At 45.3% G+C, this 12041-nt stretch overlaps 2 protein-coding genes and 1 long non-coding RNA gene across 3 annotated transcripts; 1 reads left to right on the top strand and 2 right to left on the bottom strand.

Moving 5' to 3' along the window:
- Nucleotides 1-3583: 3583 nt before the first annotated feature.
- LOC134214905 (uncharacterized) lies at nucleotides 3584-4288 on the bottom strand. Its single transcript, XR_009979965.1, has 3 exons — nucleotides 4072-4288; nucleotides 3815-4009; nucleotides 3584-3754 (listed from the first exon to the last, which is right to left on the bottom strand). It is a non-coding gene; the product is annotated as an uncharacterized LOC134214905 (long non-coding RNA).
- Nucleotides 4289-6937: 2649 nt separating this feature from the next.
- LOC134210620 (glutamate-rich WD repeat-containing protein 1) lies at nucleotides 6938-8657 on the top strand. The gene is made up of 2 exons (XM_062686761.1): nucleotides 6938-8126; nucleotides 8188-8657. Exons 1-2 carry the CDS (start codon nucleotides 7091-7093, stop codon nucleotides 8544-8546), a joined length of 1395 nt encoding a protein of 464 aa, XP_062542745.1. The 5' UTR covers nucleotides 6938-7090; the 3' UTR covers nucleotides 8547-8657.
- Nucleotides 8603-11838, bottom strand: LOC134210619 (mismatch repair endonuclease PMS2). The gene is made up of 4 exons (XM_062686760.1): nucleotides 10770-11838; nucleotides 9952-10706; nucleotides 8833-9794; nucleotides 8603-8750 (listed from the first exon to the last, which is right to left on the bottom strand). Exons 1-4 carry the CDS (start codon nucleotides 11615-11617, stop codon nucleotides 8658-8660), a joined length of 2658 nt encoding a protein of 885 aa, XP_062542744.1. The 5' UTR covers nucleotides 11618-11838; the 3' UTR covers nucleotides 8603-8657.
- Nucleotides 11839-12041: the final 203 nt, after the last annotated feature.

Consider the following 12041-nt stretch of genomic DNA (forward strand, 5'->3'; position numbering starts at 1 on the left):
TCTGGGTATACGCAGCGCTTCAACTGCTGGCAGCAGGCTCATCCAACGTCGCCAGCTTTTTAAACATTCGCCGTCGATTTGTTCGTCCCAGTCACAGCCAGCTCTCCATAGTTCCTGCACAAGTATCTTCCCGTGGACCGTGAACGGGGTCAACAATCCGAGCGGGTCGAAGAATCCCATGACGCAGCTCAAGACGACTCGCTTTGTGGGGACCTTTTCACCTCGAAAATACTCCTTTACGTTTTCTCTGTGCTCGGTGGAGAACGAAAATATGTCCTGCTTCGGGTTCCATATTATACCGAGCACCCTCTCGTTGCCGGACTCCTTGTCCCGGTTAAAATGAACCGCCTGATCCATTTTCTGCTCTCCGAGGCTCCGAAGGAATTTTGCCGAATTCGAGACCCAGTTCCGGATATCGAAACCGCCCTTCGAGTGGACGTATTTAACTTCTTTCGCCCGGCGAATCGCCTCCTCCTCCGTGTCAACACTATCGTAGTAATCGTCTACGTAGTGCTTCTCTAAGATCGCTTCTGCCGCCTCTGGAAACTCCGCCGCAAACTCCAGCGCGTTCTTGTTCTTGATGAACTGCGCTGAGCTCGGCGAACAGGTTGACCCGAATGTGGCTACGTCCATCACGTAAACTTTGGGTGCTTCTCCTTCCACCGCTCGAAACAGAAAACGCTGAGCTGATTTGTCCTCCTTTCTGATTTTGATTTGGTGGTACATTTCTTTGATGTCCCCACCAAACCCGACTCGCCGCTCTCGGAACCGGTTGATCACTGCTGGTAGCGATGCCAACATATCGGGCCCTTTCATCAGCTGCGAGTTCAAAGAAATTCCCTTCACGGACGCACGACCGTCCCACACTAGACGAACTTTCCCTTTCATCGGGTTTACGACGACGTCCAGCGGTATGTACCACACCTTGCTCGGGTTAGCGTTATTAAGTTCCTCCGTCGTCGCCTGGTGTGCGTATCCCTTTTCCTGATACTCCATGATTTGCCTATGCACGGTTTCTCGAAGCGTAGGGTTTTTATTCAGTCGGTTATCCAACTGCTTGCATCGACGCAGTGCCATCGGATAGCTGTCCGGAAACTGTGGATTATCAGATTTCCACAACAGTCCTGTTTCAAAGCGATCTCCCACTCGTACAGTTGTTGTCTCCAGAATTTCTCTGGCTCTCCTGTCTTCTGCGGACTCCTTCAGTCTACAGATCACCGACTCCTCCAGCGCGTACTGTCGTTTGATCAGATCATGTATCTGTTCATTCGAAATTTCGTCGTGATAGCCAACCATATGCGCGTCGGACGATTTTGCTCCACGCCTTGGGCCGTATATAGTCCATCCCAATGGCGACTTTACCGCTATGGGCTCTCCAGGTTCACCTAGTCTAGCATCGATCGGCGCCATCGTATGAATATTGTTCAGTCCGATCAAGATTCTCGGCCGGTTCCTCCGGTACGATGTGACTGGTAGACCGCGGAGATGCTCGTACCGTTGTACCATCTCCCGAGCATCTAGTGATTACTCTGGCAGCGCTATTTCTCTTACAGTGCACAACTCGTTCATCATCAATTGCTGCGTTCCTCCGAAATCTTTGATCGATTCTCCTCGAGTCCTTTTCGACTCGGGCAACGTCTCCTGTCCGCCGGATTTCGAGCCTTTGCCGGACGCCCTCTGCACCCAGCTGGTCTGCCAGTGCTTTCTCCACCATCGTAACTGATGCTCCTTCATCCAGAAACGCAAGGGTAGTCACGGATTTGTCCCGGTAATACAGTGTTACCGGTAGCATACTGCTGTTCAGCCGGATGTGGGCGTTCATAACGACCATTCCAGACCCTTGATGCAGCAACGGATTGTGCCTTTCCGTACACCCGCCAATGGTGCACCGCATTCTGAACTTGCACTCCGCGTGGCCATGGTCGTTCAGGCATGTGTCGCAGAGTTTCCACTTCCGCACAAGCTTCATCCGATCTGCCGGCGTCATGCTCCTGAAATCCTGACAGTATCGTAAACGATGGTCGGTCCGCTTACAAGCCTTGCATGCCTTTCGTCTAGATTCCACCGTGGCCGTCTCATTGACGACCGACTCTGTAGCGCTATGATTGAAGACGGCACCTCTCTCCTTATTCCATCCTTTTCCGAAGCCGGAGCTTCCTGGTTTCGCCTCGGGCTTGAAGTCAACAGAAACGTTTGCTTCACAGGCTTCGGCCACAATTCCCGAAATAAAATTAGTGAAGGTACGGAGCGTCACCATCTTCTTCCGCTTCTTGTACCGCACCCATTCACGCTTGTCGCCAGAAGGAAGCTTGTCGACTAGATCCTGCACTAATAACGGGTTAACCAAGTGTTGCTTTAAACCGGCAGCCTCTAAGTGCTCGCAGAGCTGCTCCACAGCTGTACCGAACGGTATGAATGTCGCCAATTTGTCAGCCTTCGGCGGTTCCAGCCTACGCACCTTCTCCAGATGACATTGTAGCAGTTGCTCCGGACGACCATACAGCTGTCTCAGCTTACTTATTACCTTCGGAACAGATTTCGGGAACAACAGCTGCCCTCGAACACTTTCCCATGCTGGCGCCTTGAGGCTTTCCTGCAGCCGCACGAGATTCTCGATGTCGGTGAATCCACACGCCTCGTTGGATGCCTCGTACGTGCCGATAAACAATGGCCATTCCTCCGGTCTGCCGGTGAACACCGGGAGCTTCTTTGTTACTCCGTTCCTCGCCGCCATTTGTGCCCTTGTCGGCGCACTGCGCTGCTGCCCCAGCCCGTTTTCGACGTCTTTCTTCATTTTCGGCTTAGGTTTCCTCTTCTTCTTTGCTTGTTCCTCTTCTTCATCTTCGGTTTCCTCTTCTTCTGTTTCTACTTCAGATTCTTCTTCACTTTCTTCATCCGAAACGGTGTCTTCTTCTTCCTCGGAGTCTTCCTCACCGTCATCTGACTCTTGCTCGCGCCGAGAGACCATCTTCTTCTTTTCCTTCTGCTCCTTTTCTAACTGCTTCGGTACTACTACCTCTGGATTTCTGAGAGGCGTTCTCAGAGCCTTCTCCTTCGTCTGGCTGCCTTCTTCTTTCAACTGCATTTGCTTTACTTCCTTCCGCACATTACACATCTTCACTTCGAAAGAGTCACGCATCTTCTTCAACTCCTCCAAATGTTTCTTCTCGTCTGATAGGGCCTTCTCCATAAGTACCTTCTCATCATGCCGCTGTTTCGCCCTAATCGCGTTCTCGAGCTTCATCTTCTTCTCTTTTAACGCCGTCTCCATCTCAATCCGCTTCTGAAGAATGATCATCTCAATCTCCATCTCCCTCTCTTTCGCCTGCTGTTCATCTTCTAACTCCTTCAAACGCTTTTCCAACTCTGACCCGGAATCATTGACTGACTTAGATGACTTATTACTAGCCCTGTCGAACTCTTCCCCTACCGCTTTATTTTTCTTACTACTCTTCTTCTTCTTTTCCTCCTTCTCTAACTTCTTTAGTGGATGGACAGAACCACTTGTTCTCCTTCGCCGCCTCTGCCGTAACGCCCACGCACCGCGTATGGAACCAGCGGTCGCAGTTATCGCACCCAATCATCTGTTCGTCAACTTCGGAAGTTGTTCCGCAGGAACCGCAGGCAGTCATCGTCATCTCCGCTGCTTCCGACATCGCTTCCGAGATTGTCCGATATTACTTTTTTGAGAATGTTCGGAATCGGTCCAAAGAAATACTATTTTTTCTGCAGCAGTCTTGTGATCAGCTCAAAACTGTAATATTGAGTTTTATTATGTTTTTTTTTTGTTATTTAACAGGGCATACAAACTCACAAGTAATAGTTTCCTTATTTTCCGTGGAATCTGACCAATGCAACAAACAACACCAACTTCCCGGCGCTAGTCCTATTACAAATTAATTTAATTAATTTCCTCTTTAAACTTTGTTGCTTTACTTACTATCTAATCTACGAGTCTGCTTTACTCGCTTCTCCCCTACTGAGTTTAACTCCGCTTTGGCTGTTTGATCTGTGTTTTAGTATTAAGTATTCATTTATTTATACTTTCAAATATTTTCGATCCAAACTCACCACTCTTCAAATAAAGATCGTAATCCGAAACTACAATTTACTAATAATTTCACCTTCCACTTGTCCGTTAAATGAATACGCTGCCAAACTTTTCACTTCAAACGTTCTATTTTCGTTCACCTTCTTTATTAATTCTACGTAAACAAATCCAACGACATCGCGCCTTATTGACTGGTTGAACATGTTTCTCACCGTTTGGGTAGCGCTCACTGTTCACGATTGGGTGAGCGTATTGAGTGAGTACAGTACCAGCCCGCTATGTCAACAACTAATAACCAACATTTAAACGACAATGTGCATCATTTGTTGTCAGTTATACAACCATCATCCAGTTCGATTCAAGCAGTGGTACAAAAACCATTTCCATTTGGAAAAAAATGGGAAAGGCTAGATTATACGAGGAAAACCGCCTTCTCCGAGAACAGTAGACGGAAAGAGCATATATGCCCCACTTCGGAACGTCTTAACAATTTAACTGATTTGTTGAGCTACGTAACACATTGTCACCAGAAGGCGCTGGAGTGAAATGTCAATCTCGAATTACGACGTTTGCGCCTCTATGTGTGAAACGAGTAATCAATCAAATTCAAATTGATCGTTGAAGTCATGGTCGATGGTAATTTCTCTAGTTTTACGTCTGTTTGTCTGTTCTATAATTGTGTCTTTACTTCCCATAATGAGTGTAAAATAATGTGGAAAAAATTCTCGGTTCCAATCATTGTACGTAATTGCTACTCACTATATATACTCATGCAATGGCAAGCATAGAAAAGCCACAGACAAACAGACGTAACAGCTTGAACAATTTTCTGAAAAATCCATCGCTCAACTCATCTACCACCATCACGCGAGCATGTTACACGAAATGATGTTTCGTATGACATCGTCACCAGAAGGCGCTGGAGTGAAATATCAAACCCGAAGGATTACGACACTAGCGCCTCTAGTTGTGAATTGCGTAATCAATCAAATTCAAATTGATCGTTGAAGTCATGGTCGATGGTATTTTCTCTAGTGTTACGTCTGTTTGTCTGTGGAAAAGCTTTCAAAAAATAACTATGGAAATGCTAAATAGAACGCTATGTTAAAAATCAGGCCAAGTTCCAGTTGAAATGTAGAGCCATTGAAAGAGAAGAAGAATCGCGTTTGATTATTTGATTACATTTTTCAAGGCAAACATTCCAAAACACCCTAGTCCTTTAAATATGTATCATGGTATGTGCATAACCAACTATCATAATAAAAAGTACGCAGATTTCAAAAACAAAGCTAAAGCAAAACTATATTTTCGTTAAAGCTAAGCTAAAGTTAAACCAAATGTAAATGTTTCGGTATATTCGAGGTAATAAGATTAGATTGGGGGCCCTCCTTAGCCGTGCGGTAAGATGCGCGGCTACAAAGCAAGACCATACTGAGGGTGGCTGGGTTCGATTCCCGGTGCTGGTCTTGGCAATTTTCGATTTGGAAATTATCTCGACTTCCCTGGACATAAAAGTATCATCGTGTTAGCCTCATGACATCTTCTTCTTCTTCTCCTTATTGGCATTACATCCCCACAATGGGACAGAGCCGCCTCGCAGCTTAGTGTGCATTAAGCACTTCCACAGTTATTGAGGTTTCTGAGCCGGTGAGCCTTACCATGTTACCATTTTTGCATTCGTATATCACGACGTTTGCTATTACATAACTGGTTTTGACATCAGGACATTCCCGGTAGAAGTCCATACGCTGCAAAATGCCACGTCATGAAGGCAAAATAATGAATGCATTAAAATTAAGTACACGATGCACAAATAAAATGTACATGCCATTTAAAAATATTGTTTTTTTTTATACTATGTTGTACAATGAAAAGCCAACTAAAACTAATAATTAGGTTCTGTCTCATTTCCCGAATCAAATTTAATTTTACTTAAAACTGACAGATCGAAAATTTAAAAATCACCCGGCCATAAGAATGGCTGCGTGCTCCCCAGCAATTCCAATAGACTAACGCAAAATGAACTCCCCCAAGAAATTATGACGTTTGAGCGGGTCGCATAATGAACGCAAAATGAACTTTTGTTCGAGAAGACGACCCGCTCAAATGTCAAAATCCTTCGGGTGAGTGAATTTCATGAACTCCTGCACAGGTGTATATGGTTTCACAGTGTGACGTCACACGTATGTAGCCACGGCTACGTCCTGGTGAATTTCTTCCATATTTGACAGGTATCGGTGGTTTGTATATAAACAAAGGTTCATCCGCTTGCTGCGGGAGATAGGATGAACCTCATGAACCTACCACCGATAAATGTCAAATTGAGTTCATTCGATTGAATTTTTTAGGTTATGTTTATTTGATGTAAAACCTTATAAGACATCGATCAAGAATGATTCGATATCTGACAAAACTAATCCTGCTCATCCAGCAGGGTTAATCGATAATTATTGAACTGTCACTTTTAAGTTTAATTTGAGTTTAATTATCCAATTGAGACAGACCCTTAGTTTTCAAATTGAAAAACATTATTTTCAAATTCAAATAATTTCAAAACCATCCTGAAATCATCTGTTAACCGAATGCTCTTCATTTTCACACCATCTGTGTTGGGTAACGGAAATGGGCTGACTATAGTATATATCATACGCGAGTCTCGCGAGCGAATGGGAGCAAATGACGATCATCCGGAAAGTGGGTGAATATCGTTAAGAGGCGGGACCAAATCAGGTACCAGTCGATGTTAGGATGAAGATTCGGTTCAGTGTATGCTTCGAAGTATTTTGTGTGTAAACTTTTTTTGCAGTGTTCGATGAAGTCGATGAAGTTTGAGTTTGGACCTTCGACGTCTTGGAGGCGCCACTGTTGCTGTTTACATTTTTAGAAACGTCAAAAACTTCAACAGAAAACGTGCGCGTGATTTTTAAGAGCACATCGCGTGGAGGTGGATAAATTTAAAACCGAGTTTTTCATATTTTTGCGATTTTTTAAAGTTGATTGTGTCCACAAATAGTAAATAATAAACATTGCAACCTCAATATGTCGTCCAAGGACCTAGATCGTATGGAAGTGGCGGAGGATCAGAATATTGAAGATGCGATTATAGCCGGGGAGAGCGACGACGATGACGATGACAACGAAGCTGGAGATGATGCCATGGACAGTGAGGGGGGAACCAATGGAAAGGTTTACCTGCCCGGTCGGAAGTTAAACAACGACGAAGAGCTGGTGTGTGACGAATCAGCGTACGTAATGCTTCATCAGGCGAACACAGGCGCACCGTGTTTAAGTTTCGACATCATTTCTGACCCCTTGGGGGAAGATCGGGAAACGTTTCCATTGACTGCATTTATGGTGGCCGGTACCCAGGCCGCAAGGACACATGTCAACAGTGTGATCGTAATGAAGATGTCTAACCTGCATCGGACGTCAAAGGAACGGAAAGACGATGACGACGATGATTCCGACTCTGAGTTGAGCGACGACGAAGATGAGCATGAGGACAAACGACCCCAGATGAACTGCGCCCTTATCAAGCATGCTGGATGCGTGAACCGGATTAGAGCTACTACGTTCAATAGCACGCATTACGTGGCCACTTGGAGCGAAATGGGTCGGGTAAATATTTACAACATCAACGATCAATTGACGGCTGTGGACGATGAACACGCTTGCAAGAACTACGAAAATAACAAAGTCGGAGAGGGAGTGAAGCCGGATTTCACATTCTCCGGCCACCAGAAGGAAGGATTCGCCATTGATTGGTGTACCACGACGCGTGGTATGCTGGCGACTGGGGACTGCCGTCGGGATATCCACATATGGCGTCCGAACGATAAGGGTTCGTGGACCGTGGATCAGCGACCACTGATTGGACACACCGATTCAGTGGAGGACATCCAGTGGAGCCCGAACGAGGCGAATGTGCTGGCTACGTGTTCGGTTGATAAATCGATTCGGATCTGGGATTGTCGAGCGGCCCCTTCCAAGGCCTGTATGTTGACGGCTGGGAATGCTCACGAAAGTGACGTCAACGTGATCAGTTGGAACAGGAACGAACCGCTGATAGCTAGTGGTGAGTAGTTCGAGGCATAGCTTTACGTGAGTTTTACTGATGTTGAATTATTTTGTTCTAGGGGGTGATGACGGTTTCTTCCACATTTGGGATCTGCGCAACTTCCAATCGAAATCGACTGTGGCCACATTCAAACACCACACCAATCACATAACCACCATTGAATGGCACCCGAAGGAGTCGACCATTCTTGCCACCGGAGGCGATGACGATCAGATCGCTCTATGGGATCTCGCGGTGGAGCGGGACGACGATGAGGAACGGGCGGATCCACAACTAAAAGAGCTGCCGCCACAGCTGCTGTTTATTCACCAAGGGCAAACGGAAATCAAGGAACTGCACTGGCATCCGCAGCTCAAAGGGGTCCTGTTTTCGACGGCGCACAGTGGGTTCAATGTTTTCCGAACAATCAGCGTTTAGGTCAGAATGAGAAAGTAAGGCGGTTCTTTTCCACGTTCTTCGGATTGATGGCCATGTGCAGTTTGTAACATTTAATACCATTCAAAAATAAAAGGAACTTACTTGTATCAATCATTCGTCATCCTCTAGATTGTCCATTTCGGCTTGTTGAAGCATTGAGAGATTCACCAAATGCCGCATAGTGGGCCGACCATGAGGACAGTTCTGCGAATGTTCGGGATATTTAATAGCAACTAATGGAAACATACACACGTGAAATACAGAGAATGGCAGAAAGGTAGCTTACCCACGGTTGTTCGATTTCCCCCATGTGATTCACCAACCGCCGCATCTCCAGCTTTGACAGCGCCTTCCCTATCATCACCGACTTACGACATGCCCTGGACGCGAACATTGCTCGTACGCGCGATGGTCTGCATACCGTATTCGGTGCATCCTGCAGCATAAAGATCAACTCGTCGATATCTTCCTTGCCAAATTCCCAGTTCTTGCTGAATGGCTTCGCCACCAGTTTAACCTTCATGGTTGGTTCCGCCGAGCCATCGATCTCGAACTTGAACCCATTCATCTCAAAGATCTCTAGATTGTCCATTAGGATCATTTCGTTGACGGCCGTCATCTCCAGTTGCTGTGGCACGACCAGTTTTTGATTTTGCAGTACCGTCGTCCGCTGAAGGTCCTCGAAGTTGTACTTTTCGTCGGTGGCATGCTGATCGATTATGAACAGGTCCTGCTCGAGACGTGCGATGATAAAGCCAAGGTTGAACTGACCGATAATTTCCATCCGAGCAAACTTGTCCTTGGAGATTTCCGTTTGAAGCTCGTTTTCGGCAGAGCGGTTGGCGGATGGGTTTATTTTGCTCTTAAATTTAAGTCGACTCAGCGAGGTGTTCCGAACAGATGTTTCTTCTTGAAGAAGTTTTTGTTCTTCTGCTATTAGGGCCTTCAGCGTTGACAAGTCGATATCCAAACTCCTTTTTCCAATCGCCCGAAACGAGTCTTCCGTGAACGAAGATTGATCGACTTCGATTTTAACTGGTATTTGATCGACGATTATTGATTCCTTCTTGGGACTTAATACTGCAGGTTCAAGCATAGGTCCTGCTTTCGGGACCATCTGATCCCTGGTGTGAACAACTGTAGGATCCGCATCCGAAATGGTCTCAAATTTCAATTTAGGTGTCTCGTCATCAGGCACTTCATTGCGACATCTAATTAGATGTACCGTGTCTTCCGAAGAATGAGAGGCTGAAAAATAAAAATATGTTAAGGACACTTTATTTTGACTGCTACAATATTTCGTTACGTATTAATATTAGCCAAAAAAAAAACATCTACAACATGTTTATCGTTGAAAGCTGTTTAGTCTAACATAATTTGGTAAGAAATTTTCATATCACCTTACCCTTTGGCGTTGAACTTCCAACAATCTCTGATGGATTTAAAACTTTTACTGTGTATTGCTTTTCATCAGCAGCTTCAGTGTCATAATCTTCGCCTGACATTATCTTTGCAATTTTTGGCACCATCTCCACATTTTCCTCAGCAAGCTCAACGTTGCTGATTTCATTCGACTGCAACTTCGGCGTCACGCTTATGAAGTTGGACATTTTTGGCGTGGAACAGTCGTCTCCTTCACGTTTTCGTTTCTCAGCTTTTGCCGGTGTATTGACTGTATTACCCTTGCCCGCAGGGATGTTTTTGTTACTAAACGCCGACAGCAAGCGTCTCGGATTCGACACTTCCATACTTTCGTTACCAGAGGAATCCCCATCGCCGCCATCCTTCGAGTGTATTGAAATGTTCAACAACCGAGTATTAGTGCTGACGTCTAGATTCTGCATTTTGAACGTGGAAGGAATCGTCCCGTACGTTTTCATCAGAGACTTCTTAAGCGCCAGAAGGAGAATTTTCTCGTTATTTACCAAAATTTGTCTCTTGTCTGGCGTAAGATTTACATCCACGTCGGAGCGGGACATTTTCAAGTTGAGATACACAAAAGGGCTCTGATTTACGTTGTACTTGTGATAGGTTTCGTTCACCATTTTGATAATAGCCTTAGGTTCACAAGGTCTGGAGTTGACGAAGAAAAATTGTCGGTCTTTCGAGGACCGACCCGATCCGTGGGCACAACTAGAAATGTATCCTTCAATTGTATACCTAAAAATTATAAAATTCATCATTCATATAAGACGGTTAGCCGCAAGCTGTAATACTACGAACCTGGACAGATTCAAATTATCAACCTCCTCCTGCGTTAGTGACAAACTGTCGTCAAAATCATCCTGATTCAGGTCCATTATCTTGCCACTGCTGCTAATGGCCTGTTTTAATTGGACCAACTCCGAGGACTGCTTAGGACCGAACACCGTCGTTACGTTGTCTAGCACCGATCCTGTCCCCTGCGTACTCATGATCACACTTTTGGCACCCTTCTTGTTCTGATTGCTACAGATTATCCGAACCCCGACCGACACCAAACAATACGCTTGCAAAATCTGGCACATCTTGATAAACTCCCGTTTAATATTTTTCTGGAATTCCTTCTTTCGCACCGGAAGTGTCGAGAACAAATTCGACAACGAAACCGTCGTTCCTACCGCTCTGGCAATGGGACTTCTTTTCTTAATCCCACCGCGATGGTCCAGTTCCAGCTTGGTACCATGCGGTGCCGTTTCATGCCTGGTTACGATAACCATATCGGACAACGCACACAATGAACTCAATGCTTCTCCGCGGAACCCGAACGTTTCAATGCAAGCCAAATCGGAGAATTCCTTCAGCTTCGAGGTATGATACTTGGCGGTAAGTCCTTCGAAGTTCTGCTCCTCGACACCGGTTCCATTGTCAGACACTTCCACTAAGTCAGCCCCTTGTTCTTTGAGTTTCACCTCTACGACCGTTGCACCAGCATCGATGGCATTCTCTACCAGTTCCTTCACCGCCGTCGCCAAATTCAAAACAACCTGACCGGAGCAAATTTTATGCACGGTGTCCCTATCGATAGCACTGATTTTCTTGGATTCTTCGCTGGTTGGCGTGGGATTGATAACGTCCTCGATATCATTCATTATATAGTTGCGGTTGATGCTGATTATTTCACTTTATTGATTATTAGAAACTCTCTGATTATTTTTAGATTAAATTTTTATTTACAAACAATTTGTTTCAACATGCGAAATTTGTACCATCGTCCAGAACCGCGGGCGCACTACTGGCTGCGTACTCGAGATATGTCCTTCAGAATTTTTTCATCTGTATTCCGTACACGACGAAAAATACCTAATTTTTTTTCTTAAAATTTTAATTATTTTGTAAAAAGACGTTGAAAAAAGACACGCGAAGAGTGAAGACGTAAGTGTATTCAGCATTTCCCACGCGGTAATGGTTGCCGTTTTTTGACACTTTTCTAGGCAGCCAAGTGTCTAAAAACGGTAGTCATTACCGTGCGCGAAATGCTGGATATGATACCAAAAGATATTTTAGTTACTAGAT

Source organism: Armigeres subalbatus, chromosome 2 (genome assembly GCF_024139115.2).
Source record: "Armigeres subalbatus isolate Guangzhou_Male chromosome 2, GZ_Asu_2, whole genome shotgun sequence".
Taxonomy (NCBI): domain Eukaryota; kingdom Metazoa; phylum Arthropoda; class Insecta; order Diptera; family Culicidae; genus Armigeres; species Armigeres subalbatus.

What these genes read in the sequence shown, in the direction of transcription:
- LOC134210620 (XM_062686761.1), top strand. Translation starts at nt 7,091, where the DNA reads ATGTCGTCCAAGGACCTAGATCGTATGGAAGTGGCGGAGGATCAGAAT. An exon ending in CGAACCGCTGATAGCTAGTG is followed by an intron (nt 8,127 to 8,187) that starts GTGAGTAGTTCG and finishes ATTTTGTTCTAG; the next exon opens with GGGGTGATGACGGTTTCTTC.
- LOC134210619 (XM_062686760.1), bottom strand. Translation starts at nt 11,617, where the DNA reads ATGAATGATATCGAGGACGTTATCAATCCCACGCCAACCAGCGAAGAA. An exon ending in TGGAAGTTCAACGCCAAAGG is followed by an intron (nt 9,795 to 9,951) that starts GTAAGGTGATAT and finishes TTTATTTTTCAG; the next exon opens with CCTCTCATTCTTCGGAAGAC. An exon ending in GGGAAATCGAACAACCGTGG is followed by an intron (nt 8,751 to 8,832) that starts GTAAGCTACCTT and finishes GAACATTCGCAG; the next exon opens with AACTGTCCTCATGGTCGGCC.